At 33.8% G+C, this 23,938-nt stretch overlaps 2 protein-coding genes across 2 annotated transcripts; one reads left to right on the forward strand and one right to left on the reverse strand.

Moving 5' to 3' along the window:
* The first annotated feature begins 1,258 nt into the window (after nucleotides 1–1,258).
* LOC133292519 (ATP-dependent zinc metalloprotease FTSH, chloroplastic-like) lies at nucleotides 1,259–5,171 on the forward strand. The gene is made up of 5 exons (XM_061490935.1): nucleotides 1,259–2,774; nucleotides 3,403–3,649; nucleotides 3,724–3,907; nucleotides 4,214–4,385; nucleotides 4,826–5,171. The coding sequence occupies exons 1-5, from the start codon at nucleotides 1,458–1,460 to the stop codon at nucleotides 5,045–5,047; spliced, it is 2,142 nt and encodes a 713-aa protein (XP_061346919.1). The 5' UTR covers nucleotides 1,259–1,457; the 3' UTR covers nucleotides 5,048–5,171.
* A 1,111-nt stretch (nucleotides 5,172–6,282) lies between these two features.
* On the reverse strand, nucleotides 6,283–9,477 carry LOC133292522 (protein ALTERED PHOSPHATE STARVATION RESPONSE 1-like). The gene is made up of 4 exons (XM_061490938.1): nucleotides 8,817–9,477; nucleotides 8,560–8,732; nucleotides 8,169–8,392; nucleotides 6,283–7,027 (listed from the first exon to the last, which is right to left on the reverse strand). The coding sequence occupies exons 1-4, from the start codon at nucleotides 9,475–9,477 to the stop codon at nucleotides 6,283–6,285; spliced, it is 1,803 nt and encodes a 600-aa protein (XP_061346922.1).
* Nucleotides 9,478–23,938: the final 14,461 nt, after the last annotated feature.

Below are 23,938 nucleotides of genomic sequence, written 5' to 3' on the forward strand. Positions count from 1 at the left end.
TCATAGGGTCTTTGACACTTATCATTGTTATACTGCGGGATGAAAGAAAATCCCTAAGAAATGAAGTTTGCATAAAAGATGCTTATAGGTGATTTTGCTACATTTTTAAAGGGGTTTATAAATCATATGTTATTGCATCGTTTTTTTTTTTTTTTTTTTTTTTGCAGCTGAGACAATGAAGATGTGTGGAACACAATTTTTTTTTTCTTTTCTCATCTCACTTTCTTTTTCTTCTTTATTGTCTTAGTTGCAAATAATTTTTTTGGTGCAGCAACACACGATTTATAAATCCCTTTTTTAAATAATGTTGTAAATTTGGGATTTTTTTATGATATTTTAATGTGTGGTGAAACCAATGTGGCTACATGCCGCATTTTTGGTAGTGAAAAAGGATATTTAAAATTATAGAATTAAAAGATAAAGTATCCATTTGATATAATTGAACACATGGACAGTTGCCTAAATGTATTTCAAACTGTTTTATATTGGTCTGATTGAAATGCCCAGCTAGTATTAGACATCACACATGCATACTTGTAAGGTTTTGTCATTTTGGTTTCTAGAAAGAAATCAATATTAGACTTATATAAAACGGTATGGTTAGTGGATTTAAACATAAATCTAACTAAGTTGATAAGCTACAAGAATGTACTGACATCATACAACCTTTGAACTTAAACTTAAGGGATTTATGATTTCATAATTTGGATAGGAATATGTTACATTGGAACTCAGAAATAAACATGCAAAATTATTGGAAAACTCTAGCAAACTAATGTGTTCTGGTTAAATGATATGCATCGTTACAACTTTTGCTACAGCAATTGTGTGAACAATTATTAAAAAATGAGAAATCGACTAGTTTCGTCACTTAGTTGTTCTGATCTATTTTCCAATTGGTGCTAATCTGTGTTTTCACTTATTCTCATTATGAATCTCAACTTAATCACCCTTTTAATCTTTTATTAATTGAACTCCAACTAATTCAATCTTCACATTAATTGCCTACCAATTTTTTCTCTGACAACAATACTCGGTGAGAGGACACGATGTAGAAGCTATGGGCCTATGGCCCAATGACAATGAGAAAACCCATCAATTAGAGAATGGGCTATATTGTTGTCAGATAACGCAACAAGAGGCCCAACCAATAAACACGTGGGGAAGAGAGTTGGCGTGTACATTCCGTAATCCCCTACGATATTTCCTTGCTCCTCAGATGGATAAAGTACAGGCCACGTGTATGAAACATACGCACAAGTCACAACCCCAAGTTATGGCATAGCTTCAAGCAGGTTGCTTCATCCTTCGAATAAAAAACGAAATCTAGGATTTTTAACATTAAACTCCCCGAATGTAATGTGGTACTGGTATATCTATCACTCCTTCTTCCATTCACATAATTTACTCGACATTTTAATTCGAAACTCGAAGTAACTAACTTGAGTAGCATTAGCATGGCCTTCGCCACAAACGTGTTGCTTTCTTCGAACTTTGTTGGAAGCAAAGGTCTCCTATCCCCGAAAGCAACCAGATCGCCACCATTTGTTTACAAAACAAGGTTTATAAACGCTCAAAAAAACATCTTCAAGAAGCTTCAGCCTAAGACAGAGCCAAATTCAGAACAATGGAAACCCTCACCTGCTTTAACTGCCATAATCTTATCCTCTATGAGTTTAACACCTCAACCTCAAGCTTTGGCCTTAGATAACGTGACCCCTCCTCCAACGGTAATTGAAACGCAACAACCCAACCCTTCTAATTCTAATTCTTCACCCTTTTCTCAGAATCTTCTCCTCACTGCACCAAACCCTAAGACACAGTCCACTTCCGATCTCCCCGAAGGTGCCCAATGGCGTTACAGCGAGTTTTTGAACGCTGTGAAGAAGGGCAAGGTCGAGAGGGTCAGGTTCAGCAAAGACGGTTCTGTCCTCCAACTCTCCGCCGTCGATGGCCGCCGAGCCACCGTCATCGTCCCCAACGACCCTGACCTCATCGACATTCTGGCCATGAGCGGCGTCGATATTTCGGTTTCCGAAGGCGATTCGGGTAACGGGGTGTTCAGTTTCATCGGAAACTTGCTGTTCCCGGTGCTCGCGTTCGCAGGGCTGTTCTTGCTGTTCCGGCGAGCCCAGGGTGGGCCCGGTGGGCCTGGTGGGCTTGGAGGCCCGATGGATTTCGGGAGATCAAAGTCCAGGTTCCAAGAAGTTCCGGAAACGGGTGTAACATTCGCTGACGTGGCGGGTGCTGACCAAGCGAAGCTTGAATTGCAAGAGGTAGTTGATTTTCTGAAGAACCCAGATAAGTACACTGCATTGGGTGCTAAGATTCCAAAAGGGTGTCTTTTGGTGGGGCCACCGGGTACCGGGAAGACCCTTTTGGCGAGAGCGGTTGCCGGTGAAGCTGGCGTGCCTTTCTTTTCGTGTGCGGCTTCAGAGTTTGTGGAATTGTTTGTTGGGGTTGGTGCTTCGAGAGTGAGGGATTTGTTTGAGAAGGCTAAGTCGAAGGCACCGTGCATTGTTTTTATTGATGAAATTGATGCTGTGGGAAGGCAGAGAGGTGCTGGTCTTGGTGGTGGTAATGATGAGAGGGAACAAACTATTAACCAGCTTCTGACGGAGATGGATGGGTTTTCTGGTAATTCGGGTGTCATTGTTTTGGCTGCAACTAATAGACCTGATGTTCTTGACTCTGCATTGTTAAGGCCTGGCAGGTTTGATAGGCAAGTCACTGTTGATCGACCTGATGTTGCTGGTAGAGTTAAGATCCTTCAGGTGAGGTCACCACCAATCTCGAATTCTTGAATCAAGTTAGCTAATATGTCATGTCATGAATTCAAATATTGTATTGTGATGATGTATGATTGAGGGCGAGTCTTAGAGCCGCGTAAAGTTATTTCTTGTGACCGAAAGGTCACTGATTCGAGTATGGGAAGTAGCCTTTTGCAAAAATTGTATGGGTAAGATTGCATATAATTGACCCTCACAAATTTGGGAGCTCTGTGCATCGGGGTTTGTCTTTTATTTTATTTTATTTTATTGTGATGATGTATGAGCGCGAACCTTTAAGGTTGCTCCCTTTGTGAGTGGAAGGTCAAGGTTTTGAGCATAGGAAATAGTCTAAATTTGCAAAAATATTAGGGTAAAGCTGCGTTAGACCCTCATCCCTGCTCTCGCAAAGTTGGAGGCCTTTGTGCATTGGGGTTTTTCCTATTGGAAATGCCTTATGTTCTCCTTTATGAATTTGATACTTGTATTGTTTTGGAACGTTATAGTGCAGTCTTTGATAATTGATATTACTATAATACATACCTTATCTTAGTTTAATTGCTGGGCTGGGGTCTAGATGAGTATGTTACTCTCATTTCTGTATCTTAGTTAATAAGCTTACCTTCTCTGTCAGGTGCATTCCAGAGGGAAAGCACTTGCTAAGGATGTTGACTTTGAAAAAATTGCCAGAAGAACCCCGGGATTCACGGGGGCTGACCTCCAGAATCTGATGAACGAAGCAGCTATTATTGCAGCCAGGCGTGACCTCAAGGAAATAAGTAAGGATGAGATATCTGATGCGCTTGAAAGGATCATTGCTGGACCTGAAAAGAAAAATGCGGTCGTCTCAGAAGAGAAGAAGAAATTAGTAGCCTATCATGGTATATGTTATATACCTAAGTTTCCTTGCTGTCAATTTGTGGGTCGTTAACCATTTTTTACTTGTTAATTTCAGAGGCTGGCCATGCTTTAGTTGGTGCTTTGATGCCTGAATATGACCCTGTAGCCAAAATATCAATTATTCCTCGAGGCCAAGCTGGTGGTCTCACATTTTTTGCTCCCAGCGAAGAGAGACTTGAGTCTGGACTTTACAGTAGAAGCTACTTGGAAAATCAGATGGCAGTTGCTCTAGGTGGAAGGTCAGTGAACCATGCAATCCCTGGAAACACGCATATTGTTATCTGATTTTGGATTTTGATCTTTGAGTACCATAATTATACCACTTCTCAATGTAATTTTCGTTATTAACTATTGGCATCACCATTGCTATAAATCTATAGTGCAAGAGTGATGTAGATTGGCTATAAAAACTGTTGTTAATTATTACAATTGATTATAGCTGTATATATTTAAAGGAGTGGCTATAAGCCTATAGATGTCAAAAGCCCAAGTTTTAGCTTTGAATCTTATGTAACAAATTCCTTTTCTCTCTTGTGCCAATGCAGGGTTGCTGAAGAGGTCATTTTTGGCGAGGAAAATGTCACCACTGGTGCATCAAGTGACTTTATGCAAGTTTCACGGGTGGCAAGGCAAATGGTTGAGAGATTCGGGTTCAGCAAAAAGATTGGACAAATTGCCATTGGGGGACCTGGTGGAAATCCATTCTTGGGCCAACAGGTAGGATGTTACACTCTGACCTAATATTCATTTATGTCCTTATTTGTAGGGGTGTGAACCGGTCCAAGAACTGAATCATTTTCTTTGAACTTGTTCAAGAACTGAACCGTTTTTTCAAAATTGGTTTGGTTCAAGAATCAAACCACTTTACCGATTCGAAACTGAACTGAACCGAACCATACCCACTTTTGGAAGTGTGGAAAAACCAAATGAACCGAATTGAACCGCAAACCAAACCGAACCAAATCGTACCACATTTTTTCAAGTCGGTTTAAGAACCAAATCATTTTTCAAAACCGGTTTAGTTCGGTATAGAAAACCGAACCGCACTATGCACACCCCAATTTATTTGACACAAGTAGTTCACATTTTAATGCACAGAAAACATTGTTCTAGTACATAGTTGAATGCCTCACCATTACCTATAATTTTAATTGTAGATGTCAACGCAAAAAGATTACTCCATGGCAACTGCTGATATAGTGGATGCAGAGGTAAGGGAGCTGGTAGAGACAGCCTATTCTAGGGCAAAGCAGATAATCACAACTCACGTTGATATCCTTCACAAGCTTGCTCAACTCCTCATAGAGAAAGAAACTGTGGATGGTGAAGAATTCATGAGCCTATTTATTGATGGAAAAGCTGAACTGTATGTTGTGTGATTGTATTGGTATACTTAAGATACACAAGCATGTTTGTACTATAAGAAAAGCATAGACATTTACAATGTAAGAATAAATCAAATATACTTTATAAAATTCAAGGGGAAAAAATAGACCAGCTCATTCACAAGAAAATATGGTTCTTTCTAAACGAAGTCACTTCTAGCGTACGCACGTTTTCCTGTTAATAAACGGTTATGGACCTAAGGATTATAAAAAAAAAAAAAAAAATAGGGTTATGGACCTAAGGTTCTTTCCCTCGTTACCTTTTATCTTCTTTAGGAGCGACTTCATTTTACGTGTCAGTTGCATTTTTGTGCATGTTTACTTTGTAATTTGTTCAGGGGCATTTTCCCATGCCAAAACAAATTTCCAAGGAGTTATAGTTCTTTTATAAGATTGGGATGGGTTATTTTTATCACCTTTTTTTCTTATCATTTTTTATCACCAATCTTATAATTATTGGATCAAAATTAAATCAATGAAACTATGAAAGTCATTAGGGTTACTCTAGTGGTGAGGGATGTGGGTAGTTATGTAATAAGTAGTGTGTTCAATTTCTCAATGTATCCAAAAAAATTAAATCAGTGACTTTCACTTGATTTTATTTTATAACTATTGATTTGATTTTGATTCAACGATAACAAGATTGGTGCTAAGAGATGATAAAAAAATAAATAAAAAAGTGATAAGTATTACCTTTTCATGTAATATTTGTAATCTTTCCGTTTTAAAGTATAATTTATGGTTTTTAACAAGGATTAATAGAATGATTGAATTTTTTGGGAAGTTATACGTGTACCGAGGCAGGTTATACTTACAATATTTTTTCCTTACATCCTCTTACAACCCAATTTTATGGTTATCGGATCAAAATCATATCAACGGTTACAAAATGACATTAAATGAGTCGTTGATTTTATTTTGATCCAACAACCATAGCAGTTGGTGAAAGGGAAAAGAGGTTCTAAGTATAATCTTTCTCATACTTACCACATTTTTTTCTTAACACCTCTTATAATTAATCTTGTTGTTTTTGGATTAAAACCAAATCATCGGTTACAAAATGGCATCAAAATAATTCTGAGACTTCTGTCTACATAAAATTCTGATAAACATAAAATAGTTCATTAAGATATATGTATCCATAAACATAATGAATCAATGATAAAACTAAATGAATGTTGTTGAATTCTACAAGAATCAATGAATCATCCAACCTAAATGGTATAAAACTAATGAATGTTGTTGAATTCTCCCAAAACATGGTTGTCTTGCTCAAGTTGTTGGCACAGTTCTTCATATGCAGGAACAATGGTGGCAGCGAACCTCTCCATTGCAGCAAACATATGTTTGAGACTTGATTGCAAGCTAATTATGTCAAGTTCACCATGATGGACAGCATCCCCTCCAATATTTGTGCTTCTTTTTTTGGCAACTGGAACCATCTTTCTTTCTCGAGCCTGAACCACTTTGTGCATCTTATGCTCCTGTCTCTCCAAGATTTTCACTTTCCTCTCCAATTCCTTGTCCAATGTTAATTTTTGCTGAAGGTCTAAAACATGCTTTTCCAAGATCTCATTCACTTTGAGAATAAATACATTTACGGCTTCAATTACATCCTTCTCTGAAAGAAGATCCATTGCCCTTGACCATTTGGTACAGACCACAAACACAGGTGGTGCCCCAGTCCTCCCAGGAGAGAAGGAAGCTGTGGCATCAGTTATTTCTTCAGGTTCATACACAAGACATCTTACTAGCCAACCATTCAGGGCTTTCACATGGGACTTTTGGGCATAAATCCAATCTGAGAAGCTTAAATTCCAGTTCTGTATCTCAGATTTGAGTTCTATTATTTCATCAAGATGAGAATTACTAAGCTTTCTGCTCAATGAAGTGGCAACCAAACTTTTGGCTTCAGCAATTTCCTTATACTGACATCTATAACATTCTAGCATTTCTTTCCACATTCCCAGAAACCTTTTCCACAAATGGATAACTATTAGCAAGTAGAAAGGGGAAAGGGGGAAAAATCCAAATAAAGAAAATAACATTCTGTCTTATGCCTTCAAGGAAGAAATTATAGAAGTAATACTGAGTGAAGTACAACAATATCAATAAATTTATATAAATAGATGAACTACTAAATAAGAAGCCACTTAAGAGGTTCACTTGATTTTGCGGGACAAGGTACATAAGTTCATACTTTCTTCACTTATAACTCTTCTTATCATTCTTATAGTATCTAAACTCTCCATTTTCAAATTTGTTTCTGTAAGATTTCAGTTTGAAACACATGCCTCTTAATGCAAAATAAACAACACTGAATAATAGCTCTGCTAAAAATTGTATTAATTTCTATTTTTATAGAATGCAATTTCATTGTTTTCTTCCTCTTGCTAACTGGGTCATTCCTGTGTCTATGGATTTCATCAGATCAATTATCTCTACCTCTGGTTGTTGGGCACATTATAAGCACCTTTTGCTGTAGAATGAAAAACAAGATTATGACATCAAAAGTATAAATACTATTTCTTATGTATTTTAATCACAGCAACACAACTAAAATCACTCTAAATTAAACCCTAACTAGTGAGGGTAGGGACGAGGACAATCCTCGTAAACAACCTAACACTTGCATATTTTCAAAAAAACTATTTCTCCTATTCGAACCGTGACCAAGGTCACAAGAGCAACTTAGGGCCTGTTTGATTGTGTTATGTTTTTTTGTTTTCAAAACTGTTTTGTAGAATAGTTATGGAAACGGTTATCTTTTATGTTTTTTGTTTTTGTTTTGAGAGTTAAAAATCAAAACAGAAAACAAAAACAAATCAGACATGTTCTCTAGATTCGATTCTAAAATAAAATACAGTTACAGTTTTTTTTTATTACAAAACAGACTTTACCAAACGAGTTTTTAAAAAAAAAAAATCAAAAATCAAAAATCTGTTTATGAAAACTGATTTCAAACAAGCCCTTAATCACTGTTTCAGGCTCTCTCTCGATAGCAACACAACTATGATATTAAAATTGTTAGGATAGTCACCCGTACCTTCTAACTACAGAGTTTTTAACTAATTAGAGAAGAATTTCGAGACAAGAAACTTCTGCCATGACATACCTGAAAATGAAACTGTTAATCTGTGGCCATAACTCCTCTTCCCTCAACTTACAAATCGTGCTAGATATCTTATCAACTACTTGAAAAGAAATGTTGATTTTTGTAGCTAGAATCCCAATCAAAGTTTGAGCGGCATCAACTTTGTGAGCATCAGCACCCTTCTTATTCATACGTCTCAATTGCCTACACTTCTTCTCATGAAGTATGCGCAATTTCTCCTCAGCCTGAATAAAACACCATGTTGAATATTGCGAAACATTTTGTATTCTATCAAAGAATTCTAGAAACGAACAATGAACATTGTGCAATTTATCAATAACTTTGAAATAAAGCTAACAATAATCTTTAATTCTGTTACAATTTTCCTTTAATTTTTGTTTATAATCCATACCTTGACTTCAGCATAGAGCTTGTTCTCCCACATACATAGCTTGTTAAGAGTAGAACAAAGATTCCCATAACTGAATCCCTTGTCTATCTCAACTCCTTCATACATTCTCCGACCAAGCGACGAGGAATCCATGCAGTTAAGGGGGTTTGACACGTGCATCATCTTGCAAGAAACTGAACCCAAAAAAAAAAAAACTTTTTTTTAAAGTATTAAATTTGATTAAATTTTTTCTTAAAATTCAAAATATTCACATGTACCTGGATTAACGGCTATATTACGATGGTAACGGAGTTTCCCAACGTCGAGCATTTCCAAAATTGGGTTACCCGAATCCGATGCTCTCTCTAGTAGAATCTGAATCTCTTTCATTGCCTCAGAGAAACATTTAACGGAGGAGTTCACGTCGTTATGTTCCGTTAACGGTGACGGCTCTTTCTTCTTAACCTCCAAATCAGAATCAGCCTCCTTTTTCTTCTCCTCAGTGTACGGAACTTGGTACTTGTCAAAGGTTTCGAACAAGTTCAAGAAATCCCAGGACGAGGTTGTCGGAGGAGGCGGTGAGGGCACATAATTAGTGAAATGGACATTACGAGAAAGAGGTGAAGAGTCATAACGACATGGGTTGAAAAATTGGGATTCATTATCTGCGTTGTCGGATTCTGCTTCTGCTGCTTCTGATTTAGAATGTGGGTGAAAGGGTGAATGTGATGATGATTTGGGGTTATTTTCTTCTTCAATTTCAAATCGATTGAAGAAACGGTAGAGAGCAGGGCCAAGTGTTTTAAGAGATTGCATGTGTGCGGCGTGCGCATCCGCAACGGCATAGCTTTGTCGAAGAGCTTCGTCTATAAATTTGCAACGGTCATGGCACATAGCAACCGCAGGTAAGCCATTGATTCTTGAAGTGTTGCAGCCCATGGTTTAGTTTTACTTCTACTTTCTCAATCTCATCTTTTAACTATAGATGGAATTTGAATATGAATATTAACCGTTTTGAATTATAATTAATTAGCTATAATAAAGAGTGGACCACTGTATTAACCATTGAGGTGGCGGGGACTGTCCTAAGGTTCCAACGTCTCTTTCTTGTTAATTTTTTTTTTTTTTTTTTTTTACCTTTGTGGTCCTCCACTTGTTTTATTTATTACTTTTTAAGCTCCACATATATTGTAACTCACAAGTCAACGTTCTTTGTAAATTTAATTTCAATATTTTAAATGTAATTCTCACATTATAATGTTTTTTAATAATACTGTATAAAAAATTTCTAATAGGTCAAAAGAATGAAAAGAAAAATAAAGAGAAGGACAAGATACTCTTCAAGCGATGTAGGAATAAAAAAATCTTACATCAGATGTTGATCCTTATATTAGTGTCAAATTATTCTTACTCATATATATATATGGAAAAAATATTTCTCCGACAACTTGAGATAACCATATATATATATATATATAGGAATCATAAGCCTTATATATATATATATATATATTTATTTCTGTCGGCTTGAGAAGCGATAGTATATATATATATATATATGAGATTTTCATTTCTGCAGCTGTTGTATGTGCAGCAATCAAATAATTGTCATATATACTTGAAAGCATTAGATGCAGAGAATCATAACCATACAAAAGATGAAAACATTAAACGTGGAGAATCATAATCATACAACTGTCGCGGCTGTACGTAAAGCGGCTGCAGAAATGATTTTACCAATATATATATATATATATATATATATATATAAACATGTAGTTGAGGGGTTTTTAAAATGTTAAGCGTTCAAACATGCACAAACACGATGTTGGGATCATTAATTTTAGTATTCTAAACAGATCAGTTTCAAACTCAAAATGTCTAGAGTATTCAAACAAAAAGCAAAAAACATTACTTTTGTTATATTAAAAACCTATGATATTGATAGTTTAAGATATTTTTAAAAATTAAAAGTAATGTTTATTTTTTAGTAAGTTTATTATTATTTTGACATTCAAATAAAAGATTATGCTTATGCGTACGAGTCACGTGTCAAAATTGAAAATTCACCAACATGATCTGTAATTTCAACCCGTTGAAAAGGAAAATTAATCCATTTCATAATCTGAGTAGCCTAAATTCAGAATACATACAATCCTAAAAGTTAAGCAAATCCAAATCTCTGCTCAGGTTGTTGTAATGGCTTTTGATGTTCAATCATTGACAAGAGGAAAACCTTTCCGACCATATGATAGCCATAGCAACTGAGTACAATTCCGTTTATTTTCTCTAATTTTCAAATTAGATATGAATGCTAATCATTATTCGGCAAAGCAGATGACAAAGAATATCATAACTTTTTGATTGATCATAAGCAAGCCAAATGAATGAAACAAAATTTTATCATCTGGGTGTCATCTAGTTCAAAGTGATTCATTTATAATCACAAATAGTGAGTTCTAAAGGCTGGTACCGAGGCATCATGATTTATGATCGTTAGTAAGATGGGAATGTGAAAAAATCTATTGTACAGCAAAATGTTTTGAAGTGCACGTCGGAATCAAAATCTGTCTCTTCTCAAAAGCAGAGTTTGGTGGAATTCCAACTCACTGAATTTTGTTTGCAAGTTATGTATAGCCTTCAATTGATAATCTAGTTTTCTTTTCTTTTCTTTTTTTATCGATTTTTCTTTTATTTTAAAATAATAAGTTATTAATTATTTTTTAATTTTATTCTATGGGGAAGGATATTGTGACAACCAAGTTGTGTTGCTACCAAGTGACTACCAATCAATCTCACCGTTAGATCGATTATGTTGATCCAACGGATATATTTATTTCCATCTTTGTATGTTCATGATTCCCCATATTTAAAGTGAAAGCATTAAATATGAAAAATCATAACCATACAAAGGTGAAAATAAATATAAAGTATTAAATCTGGGAAATCATGACCATACAAAGATGGAAATAAATATAATCGTTGGATCTATATAATCGATCTAATGATAAGATTGATTGGTAGTAACATAACTTGGTTGTCACAATATCCTTCTCCTTATTCTATTATCTTGATATTTCTATTAAGTAAGATGAGAGAAAATATTAATAAAATAAAAAATAATTATTCGAATAAAAACATACTCTTTTATTATGAAGAATAATATTTACTGATTTTTTTATATTATTTATTAAAATCCTAAATCTACTATTAATATTTAAAAACTGTGGTGAGTAAATCTAATTCTAGGAAAGTCAAAAGGTCTTCCTCCCCCTTTCAATAACAAAAAATAAATAAATAACAAAATCTATAAATACTTAGAGAGAAGCAGAGGTAGGGGTGTTCATCAACCGATCCAAACCGATTCAAACCGCGAAAATCGAACCGAAAAACCGATAACCGAATAAACCGAAAACCGAAAACCGAATAATCAGAAACCGAAAGAAAACCGCAAATCATAATTGGATTGGATCGGTTTTCGGATGGGTTGATGAAAATCGATCCAATCCAAACCGATCCAATATATTAATTATCCTCTACCTACTTGTCCTTTCTCCAATCATAGCCCAAAAATTTCTAAACTCAAGACCCATTAACTCATCAACTAAACAAAAAAAAACTTAATCACGTCTCATCAACTATAGTAATATTGTTTAGTGATATTTTTGTATTTCAAATTTTTTTTTTTTTTACAAAGCCAATACGTACAAAAGATGTTATTTGTACAATAATCATGAGACTAATTTTAAGATATTCAAAAAACCGAAAACCGATCCAATCCAAACCGAAAAAAATTGGATTGGATTGGATCGGATTTGAAAAAAAATCTAAACCGAATGGATGATTACATGATCAAACCGAAGGGATTGAATCGGATGAGTTTTGCTTCCAAAACCGATCCAATCCAGACCGCGAACACCCCTAAGCAGAGGTATATCATCAATCTTGTCTAGAAAATTTAAAAAATCAATTCCCCGCCCAAAAAAAACAAAAACACGGGGGCAAAGTCTAGGGCTAAACGTAAAGGTAAAATATCATACCACCTTGATTACCAAAAAAGAAAAATATCATACCACCAATCATGTGGATTAAGTAGTAAGAGGTTGTTTTAGTTTAATTAGTGTTTGAATTCGTTTCCTTTGACAGCTATTTGGTAGAGGGATAAATTTTAGATTATCAAGAAACTAATATTGGGAATTAACTCACTTTTGGTATATAGATTTTAAAAATTTTCATAGAAAAATGAGATTCTTGGGAATTCAAATTATGAAAAAGAACCCAGAGAAATAATACCATCAGGGAGTGGTATTCTTGGATTCCTACTTGACAGAAATTTTTTACATAATTTATAGGACATAAATAACTATGCTTTAATATTTTCATGACTAAAATACATCCTCTCTTGTTAGAACAAATTGATAACTGCAAATTAAATTAATTTTGTGTAAAACAATGCCTTTTTGTTGAGATATTTTTCTTTCTCCATATAGTGCTATTCTTTGCACCAACATTAATGGCGATTAGGAACGGATCAAGTTTTACTCATTTATTAAATTCCAATTCATGTTTATGGCCTGTTTAGTTCATTACTAAGACTTATGGAAAATCATATATCTTGGTTTCTTCTGACTGCAATATTATTTTTGCTGCCTAATATTTTTTTGGTTAGTGATATTAAATTGTTGTTGGATAATCTTTGCAACACAATTTTTAATTTTTATTTAAAAAAAAAAACTTTATAAAACAACTGTATGAAATTCCTAACATGTTGAATTGATCTTCAAATCATTTGGAGCTTGTGTTTGACTTTCAATAACTCTCAACTAATTTTATTGAAGTTTAGTATTAGATATTGTAATCATTCATCAAATGTTAATTTTGTAAAATCAGTTCATACTTTTAAGAATTATTGAAAATCAACCAAATATAAAATCAGAAAAACTTGAACCTATATTTCTGAAAATAATTTAGTCTACCAAATTTTTGAAAAATTTACTTTCCCATTATATTATTTGGAATCGTGATTCACATGAATAATTTTTTTTTCTGTATCAAATATCTATGTTAAAACTTCAAGGGAGAATTTTGCTATCCATATAATTTTTACCCGAATAGTCAAATAATTGATCAATCAATGATAATAATAATAATAAAAAAAAAACAACATTGGCATCTACATAGGATTCTATGATAAACTGCAGAAACGTACGTTACTTGGAAGCTGAATTTGTTTAGGAGGAGACACGTTGCCTTTTGGTGGGTCGTTAATAACAGGATAAAGTCGTTAAAGTTTATTTTCATATCTGCAATCATGGTGGGGAGGGGAACGAGGCGTTTTGACAGACAACGATAACCTTGCATCGTTATGCATAATTTTCTCTCGTACCTCTCAAAATTATTCGTACTTCGAATTTCACAGGCACAGCGAGCTCAACACTATTCCTTTTGACTTTTTACTCTTTTTAACGATTGTTTCTTCAGTTCAAAATCAAGTACTTTCAAACAAAATGCTCACTTTGGTACGACGCAGAGCGGATAGTTTGTCACTTTGTCGTTATGATTCAAAATGGATACTGTAGTAATCAAAGTAGTTGATTTAAGTAATAAATGTTTGATTCGGTTTAAGCAATATTTTTTATTCAAGTTTTTATAAATGTAAATTTTTTTTAGTAGAGCTAGTCTTGTAATAATGTGAATATTTTTGACTCAAACAAAATTACCTTTCGGATATAAGATACATGTGATTTATCCAAAATAATAATAATAATAAATACTGTAGTGTAAATGCACTATCTCTACATTTAATGGGTGTATTAGATTCAGATTTTTAATGATTTTAATGTATTATTTTTGGACAAAAAAATCCATTGATATTCAATTAGAATTTTAAAGAATATTGTAAAAAATTCACGTGATATTCAATTAGAATTTTAAAAAATTATTTTAGTGTCTGTCCATATCTGGTAGTATTCAATCAGGATTCTAAATAAAGGAAAAATAATCTTGTGGTATCCAAAAAATTGACAATTTTAATAATTTTTCTATTAGTATGGATTTTGTGAGATTTTTTAATGAGAAGTACAAATAGCATGTCTCTCTTACAATTTCACCCCAACCCCTTAAATTTCTTGAGATTTCTTTATTGTAGTGTCTCACAATCTACCATAGTCTTTTCTCAAAGTTAAGATATGTTCTTTTTTGACTCTCATATATTTTATCTGGTTTTAGCATTCCTCCTTATGCTATTCTTCTTCATGATTAAGTGATGATTTATGGTTATGCTTGTCGTTTCTAATGATGTGTTACATTTTATTTTATTTTTTATATAATTGTAACACTGGTAATACATTAATGATAAACATGTTTAATAAATAGTATATTGCATATAAAAATTTCTCAAGACTTTTTATGCACCAGGCACACAACAAGAGACAAAATTTCATACTCATTTGTTGAAAATAAGGAAAAAAAACCGTTGTTGTTATTGCATAACTTGATTTCGTCATTGAGTTAAAAGAGTTTCTACTCAATAATGTTGATCATTCTCGTACCATAATGAATCCATTATGCAAGTTATTGTTTGACAAGATAATGAGTAGAAGAATAATGCTCATTGCACAGTATATATGTCAGTTTTTTCACTTTATGATCTATTAAATTGGGATAAATACATTTGCATTTACTATATAATTTCATATAATGATTTTAATAAATTTTTAAAAAATATTGATGAAAATGAAATAAAATTTTTTAAATGCAAATAACATGCTCCATCACACTAATAGCATGCAAATGTATCACAAAGTTTTAATGAATTTTATGCATATAAATTTTTGATTTGATTATCCTTCTTAAGAATCACCTTTGAATGTTTATTAAAAATTCATATGGTTTATTAAAATCTTATAAATTCATATTCTCCTATCAAATTTTATAAATTCTATAAAATTCTTTAAAATACAACATTATAAAATATTGATTATAAAAAGAATCTTTTGAAAAAATCTTTAAAGTCATTATAATTCTAGATAGTCTTTTAAAATCTATAAGATTTTTTTATCTCAAAATGATCTTTTAAAATCCTAATCCAATACATCCCCTAAGTTCCCAAACAAATTTAATTTTTAAAAGTAATTATAAATTACTTAGGGGGTGTAGTTGATTAAAATTTGATAAGACTATTTTGAGATAAAAAATCTTATAGATTTTAAAAGACTACTTAGAATTGTAGTGACACTTAAAAAAAAAATCACCATCAAGATTTTATAAGATTGAATTTTAAATGATTTTAATAGGATTTATAAGATTTAAAAGGATAACATAAATTTATAAGATTTTAAAAAATCATGAATTTTTTAAAAGACGGTTGAATTTATAAGATTTTAAATCATGAAAATTTACAAAACCAATACACCTAGACTTCTCATTCACATCTTTCATTATAGTTGCATTAGTTATTGTACCATAAGGGCCAAATAACTTTTTCATGTCCTATATGTTTTCCGGAAATTTTTTACATATACATTAATGAATAGTCCATTTGTCCGAGATCTTTCTTCGTGCCAAACAAAGTGTGGAACATAAACTTATTCATTGGCTATCTAAAGGAAGGTGAAGAATTTGGGGTCAAATTCCCAAACTCATAAACTGATAAATGCAGAAGCACTAAACAGAAAAATCACAACACAAAAATTTATTTGGTTCAAATCTTGATATTGCTATCAAGATTCCACATCCAGGGTCAAGTTCTTGCAATTTTATTTAGTCCAATTAAAATTCAGAGTACATAGCAAGTCTAAAACTTTAACCAGAAAAAACAAGTAATAGATGAAAGAAACAACAAATGAAACAGATTTACACCAAACCACTAAACCAACTTCTTGCAGCTCCAATTCTCTCAAGACAAGAAGAAACACCAAGCCTTCACTGGTTGGTTCGTTGACCAGAAGCTCCTCTTCCACACACGACCAAGAACCTAGCAAGAATTGCACCTCCTTTCACCTACAAAACAAAGTTAACAGCACAAATACAAAACCACTCCACGGAGTTCTCAAAGAATCTCACCCTCTCAACAATGCTCACCGCCAACCTAGGGAAGTACCCTAGATTCACTCTCTCTCACTCACTCCTATTTTGGATTTAACTCACAGAAGAATAGAAGATGAAAGCAAGATTAGAAAACCCTAAGTTTCAAAGAGGGAAGTTTCCAAAGAGATAGTGCAGAAAAATTCGATTCTGAATCTTTTTGATAAGTATGTCTATTCGTCTATTCCAAAGCAAACTAACCCTGAATATCATTAAGGGCAAAACAGTAAAGACAATACAGAGCACACATTTTCAATGGGCTGCAAGAAATATAAGAAAAACTCAAACTATATAAAAACTCTAATTTTACAAATTTGTAAAACCCATCCAAAGAACACAGGAACATTAGGTGTATTTATAAAATGTGTCCAGTTAAAAATGAAACCAGTAACTAGCACTACAATGGTCCATGACAATGTTGGTAGAGAATATATTTCATATCATTCAATTGTTATGATGCAGAACTGAATTATTATTAAACAATTATTATAGTTGCACTTGTGGACATTCCTCATGTATTGAAATTATTCAGATTCTGATACATTTTTTCTATAAAAATAACCATTTCAATTTCAAATTTCAAACAACACACCATAGTCCGTCTAATCTCAACTTCAACAGGGCATTCAATTATTGAAGGATAACCATGACTTATCATTAGCTAATTATAATTCAGAAATTTCCCCTTCGGCCAAAGCAGATGAATTGGAAGAAAATAAAAGAAAAAAACGATATGCCCAAAGTAACTTATTAGTCCTGCGAAAGCTTGGAAGAAAATAGGATAAAAAAGTTTAGCGTAGTTTGTGAGACAGAAAAATCTCCGGGGTTAGAATAAAATTATGAGAGATGTATGTTATTTATATTTTTTATTAAAAAGTCTCATAAAATCCACACTAATAAAAAATTAATTAAAATCGTCAAATTTTTTAATACCACAAGATTATTTTTTCTTTGTTTAAAATACTGATTGAATATCACTGGATTTGGATGAACTCTAAAATCATTTTTTAAAATCCTAATTGAATATCAATATAGTTTTTTGTCCAAAATTAATCCATTAAAATCTCAATCAAATACACCAATCTTAGTTAATTTTTTTAATAAAATTTTTAATTACTGAATTAAAAACATTGTATTTTTTATGATTTCAAAATATTAAGGGAAAACGTTTTTCATTTTGAAGAACAAAATTTTGTATCATTTTAAATGAATTACAATGATTGCAGGATAAAGAACATTGAAAATCAATAAATATACATGAACACTGTCATTTCACTTAAGATGACACAAAATTTTTACTCTTAAATTTTCCCAAATTAAATATTAAATGTATTTGTTTTTACAATTAAATTTTTGTTTCTGTATTTAGTAATTTTATAATTCTGTTTGCAAGTGAAAGAGATATTCAAATCTATTTTGAGAGAGGACGTGATCAGTTTTTATTAAGTGGTAACATAAAATATTCATTGATCATATTTTTGTTTAGTATTTATAATTAGATAGGATATTGTGACACACAAATAATGTTACGCATAATGTTACGACCACTTAATGTCACAATATCCTATCCCATTTATAATTTATATAATAATTGTTTTATGTAATCGCTATGCAAAAAAGGCTTTGTTGGGTAGTATTTTTCTCAAAAGAAGAGTTATCGTTCTCAGGGAACGGGTTATTTAGTTTTCCTTTTTAGTTCCTATTTCTAATTTCTTGAAATTAAGTAATCAATCTTTTAAAACTAAGAAAATTCTAAATGAAACAAGGTATTTATCAAACTTGTATTAAACAAAATTTAACAGAGGAATATCTAATCACAAATGTAACAATTATAAGGTTCTGGAATTCTTTGAATCATGGATGAAGGAGAAATTTCGCATTCCTGCGTTTTATAACTGCTACGGCACTTTAGTATCAGAATTCGAATTACTATGGCTATTTTATCTGAAACTTCCCAGTTCCAGATTTTAATCTTTAGAAGGATCTTTTCCCAAAGTCTTCTAAATCTTTAAAAATTATATCAAAGACCTCCTTGGATTATCCCTAACCTCAAGGGTTCAATTAACAAGGGACATAACCTGATTTCCCAATCATAGCTATGCTAAAATTATTCAAGACCCATTCCCATGGTGTTCTTGAACTTAAAATCAAAATCTTGTTAATCAAATGAAACTAAAGCAAACCATCACAGTATTCAGAAAAATAAAAGATCACCCAATCATCGTGAATCCCAGAAAGGAAAAGATCAGAAACCCATATTCAAAAATATTACAAATCTAAAAGTAAAGAAACATGCATCACAAACATTCATGAAAGAAAACTCAAAGTAAAGTTACAAACCGGTTCTTCAAGAGTCAAAGTTCCTAAACTAGAGCTAGGAAGAAAAAGATCAGAAATGTGAAAACAGGAGCTCGTATGCAGATCCGTGGTTCCTTTCCTTGAAGTTGCGTTGTCAATGCACTTCGAGATCAAGAATTGAAGAACATGCACCAGCTTTCAAGACAAACACTCAGATTCGAAGAGAGAAAATACAAAATTCTAAACGTAAACTGAAACTAAAAGTACGGTATCTGACCCTAAATGACTCAGACTTCTATTTAACTAAAAACTAAAAAGCTGCCTCAAAATGCATTGCTGTCCATCCATCTCTTTGTCCATCCAATGGTTCAGATTGGATCTTGCTTTCAAACTGCAGTAAAAATAACAAAAGAGAATAGTAAATCATCAAATTACCTCTTTCTCTCTTTCTTTTTTACCTTTGGGCTGATTGGTACTCATTTGGCCCATTACCATGCACTAATATCCAGCCTTCACCTCAAATATTATAAAAACTAAGCCATTAAAATTAGTCATAATTGATAGCTAACAAAATACCCCAAACTTAATTAATTACTTGCCCTCAAGTAATCAGACAAACTTCACTCATAAGTTAGATATCAACGCAGATATGATTACAATAACTTAGTTAAATTAAATCAGCCATCCGTGCAAAACATCACTCTTCTTAAAGCTTTGACCAGGTTTAATGTCAACCAATTCCTACAACCAATTAATCACCCAACTCCAGTCAATCAGCAATTACATAAACATTCAATCAAAAATTCATGCTCATTCATTTAGTTGCAACCCTTAACTTAAAATGATTCAATTGAAATTCCACTGAATTCCTTGCCAGATACATTCAATCATTCACACTCTCTCCTGTTTATAAGGGAGGTCACTCATTGTCATTATGCATGAATGCTTTCAACCTACACTACCATTTAGAAACTTGAAGTCCAATATGCTATCTCCATCAAAGGGTCTTTAAGGCTTGTAATGAGGCAGGGCTAGGATCTTTGTTTTTCTAGTCACTTGGCTAATTAAGCTAACCCTTAGATTGAGCCTTCTTTGAGGCTCAATAGAACTGGCATTTTCATCAACTAGCCTTATCCTATGCATACAAAAAGAAGGGCTAATACCTCTAATGTCAGCCATGGTCCAGCCAATGGCTTTCTTGTGATTTTTAAGCACACTTAGGAGCTGATTCTCCTCATTATTTTTGAGGGCAGCAGCTACAATTACAGGGAGGGTATTATCTCTTCCTAGAAAAGCATATTTAAGGTGAGTTGGGAGTTCTTTCAACTCCACTTTAGGTGGTTCCACAATGGAAGGTTTAAGAGGTTTGGTGACTCTCTCATGAAGTCCTAGGGACTCAAAATGTTTGTCACCAAAGAACTTAGTAGGATAAGACTTCAATGCACATGCATGATCATGATTAGATGCATTATTTTCATAAAATTCAAAAATGGCAGAATCACTTGCAGAATCATTTGTTTCCAAATTTTCGTGTAAATGGGCAGCAACTAAAGTATCAATTACAGATATGGCAGAACAATCATCAACATCATCATCTACATATTTCATGGCTTTAAAAACACTAAAGGTCATAGTGTCATCATTTACCCTCATTGTTAACTCTCCTTTTTTCACATCTATTATTGCACCCCCTGTAGCTAAAAATGGTCTTCCTACTATAATAGGAATATTTTCATCAACTTCACAATCAAGGATAATGAAGTCAGCTGGAAAAATAAATTTTTCCACTTTTACTAAAATATTTTCCACTTTTCCTTCAGGGTATACAATAGACCTATCAGCTAATTGGAGAGTTAATGTTGTGGGTGCAGATTTTATTCCTAATTGCTTAAAAATGGAAGCAGGCATCAAATTAATGCTAGAGCCTAAATCACATAAAGCTCTACCAATATACCTATCTCCTATAACACAAGGAATAGTAAAAGAACCTGGATCCTCCATTTTAGGAGGTACTTTTGTAGAGACAATGCTGCTGCATTCTTTGGTCAGTGCCACTGTTTCGAACTCCTCTATTCTCCTCTTTCTTGATAGGATGTCCTTCATGAATTTGATGTAGCTTGGCATGTGTTGAAGGGCCTCCACAAATGGAATGTTGATCTGGAGTTGTTTGAGGATGTCTAAGAACCTTTTAAAGTGCTGCTCCTGGTTTTGTTTTTGTAGCCTTTGTGGAAATGGAATCTGCCTTGCCCTTGATCTTGGTGAAGTGCCTTCATTTTGCTGCGTAGGTTTGGCTGGCTCCTTTGATTTAGGTGCTGATTTTTCTGTTTTTCCCAAATCACCTTGCTCCTTGTTGTTTTCTGAGTCTTGCACTTCAATTACATTAGGCTCTTCCTCTTCTTCAATTGGTTGAACATTTTTTTCTGCCAACTTCCTCAAGGTAGAAGGCCTAATAACATGCTCTGGTTGTTCAACCTCTCTTCCATTTCTCAAATGGAGAGCCTTACAAGATTCCTTTCCCTCTCTCCTTGGTGCTTCAGTATCACTAGGAAGAGTTCCCACCGGTCTATTGCTAAGAGAGGAAGCAATCTGCCCCATTTGTGTCTCTAAGCTTTTTAAGATTGCTCCATGACTTTGAAGCATGGCCTCATGATTTTGCAGCATCCGGTTTGACCACTGATCATTAGGAAGAGGCTGAGCTTCTGCATTAGATTGCCCTTGCTGATCTTGAGGCATTTGTGAGTTGAAACCGGGTGGAAATGGGACTTTTGGCTGATAAGGTTGCTGCCCTCCTTGGAAGGGTTGATTCTGATTTCTATTTCCAACATTTTGATGGTAATTTTGGCCCTGATTCTGGCCAAAATTCCCACTTTGTTGCTGCCATCTGCCTTGGTTATAATTTCCTCTATTATTGTAGTTTTTGTTGTAGTCACCAACATAAAAGGCTGAAGAGGGGTTGCTTGGGCATTCTTCGAAAAAATGAGCTCCATAACAAAGGGAGCAGATTGGTGTTGTTTGAGCCACTTGAGCAGGTGGTTGATGTTTAGTTTCAGCCATTTGCTTGACTAAAACCTTGAAAGTGTTATGCATTGCTGCCATCTCAGCTGCCATGGATGTTATTTCAGTCACTTCATAAAGTCCAGCTGCCTTCTTTGGAGCTTCATCTCTTTGTTCAGGCCATTGGCAGCTGTTTTGGCTTCCTCTCAAGTGTCTCAAAAGCTTCTGGATACCTTTTCAATAAAAACATTCCATTGGCAGTGGCATCCAAGTGAGTTTTGCCTTGGTGACTCAATCCTCTGTAGAAAATCTGAATGGTAGCCCACTTAGGAAGACCATGGGTGGGACACTTTTTAATCAGCCCCTTAAATCTAGTCCAGCTCTCATGGATTGACTCATCAACATACTGTCTGAACCCTGTTATGTCATCCCTCAAATCACATACCTTTGTGGGTGGGAAAAACCGCATAAGGAAGGCTTCTCCAAGCTCCTTCCATGTGGTGATGGACTGTGCAGGAAAATCTTCTACCCATTCTTCTGCTGCCCCAGCTAAAGAGAAGGGAAACAGCCTCATTCTCATGGCATCTGTGGACACCCCATGAACAGCAAATGTATCGGAAATTTTCATAAATTTCGTAATATGCTTGTGGGGATCTTCCTTGGGTAATCCATGGTATTGAGTCATGGATTGCAGCAGCTGTATCATCCCTGGTTTGAGATCAAAGTTCCCCTCCACTCCAGGCTGGACAATACCAGGAACTACTCCATCAAGTGATGGAATAGCATATTCAGCAATGGGAAGCTCTTCATCCACCATAACTAGAGCATGGTTGCCATTCCCATTGCCATTGATGTTTTCTCCATTAACAGATCCTTGGTTCGACTCTGCCATCTTCAATAGGTTGTAGTAATGCTTATTGCTGTAATCTAAATTGAATTCTGCAGAAATCTCACAAGAACTTAGAATTGGAGTTAGTAGGTAACAAGACAAAAATGTAAAAAGGAAAAAGATTCAATAAAAAAAAATAAAAATCAAGAATTCTAAAACAGAATCACAAAAAGAAAATGAAATCAAACACCGTTCCCCGGCAACGGCGCCATTTTGTTGGGTAGTATTTTTCTCAAAAGAAGAGTTATCGTTCTCAGGGAACGGGTTATTTAGTTTTCCTTTTTAGTTCCTATTTCTAATTTCTTGAAATTAAGTAATCAATCTTTTAAAACTAAGAAAATTCTAAATGAAACAAGGTATTTATCAAACTTGTATTAAACAAAATTTAACAGAGGAATATCTAATCACAAATGTAACAATTATAAGGTTCTGGAATTCTTTGAATCATGGATGAAGGAGAAATTTCGCATTCCTGCGTTTTATAACTGCTACGGCACTTTAGTATCAGAATTCGAATTACTATGGCTATTTTATCTGAAACTTCCCAGTTCCAGATTTTAATCTTTAGAAGGATCTTTTCCCAAAGTCTTCTAAATCTTTAAAAAATTATATCAAAGACCTCCTTGGGTTATCCCTAACCTCAAGGGTTCAATTAACAAGGGACATAACCTGATTTCCCAATCATAGCTATGCTAAAATTATTCAAGACCCATTCCCATGGTGTTCTTGAACTTAAAATCAAAATCTTGTTAATCAAATGAAACTAAAGCAAACCATCACAGTATTCAGAAAAATAAAAGATCACCCAATCATCGTGAATCCCAGAAAGGAAAAGATCAGAGACCCATATTCAAAAATATTACAAATCTAAAAGTAAAGAAACATGCATCACAAACATTCATGAAAGAAAACTCAAAGTAAAGTTACAAACCGGTTCTTCAAGAGTCAAAGTTCCTAAACTAGAGCTAGGAAGAAAAAGATCAGAAATGTGAAAACAGGAGCTCGTATGCAGATCCGTGGTTCCTTTCCTTGAAGTTGCGTTGTCAATGCACTTCGAGATCAAGAATTGAAGAACATGCACCAGCTTTCAAGACAAACACTCAGATTCGAAGAGAGAAAAAATGCAAAATTCTA

This window comes from Gastrolobium bilobum, unplaced genomic scaffold, assembly GCF_033153095.1.
Source record: "Gastrolobium bilobum isolate Gb01-03AN ecotype WA unplaced genomic scaffold, APGP_CSIRO_Gbil_v1 utg7851, whole genome shotgun sequence".
Classification (NCBI taxonomy): Eukaryota; Viridiplantae; Streptophyta; class Magnoliopsida; order Fabales; family Fabaceae; genus Gastrolobium; species Gastrolobium bilobum.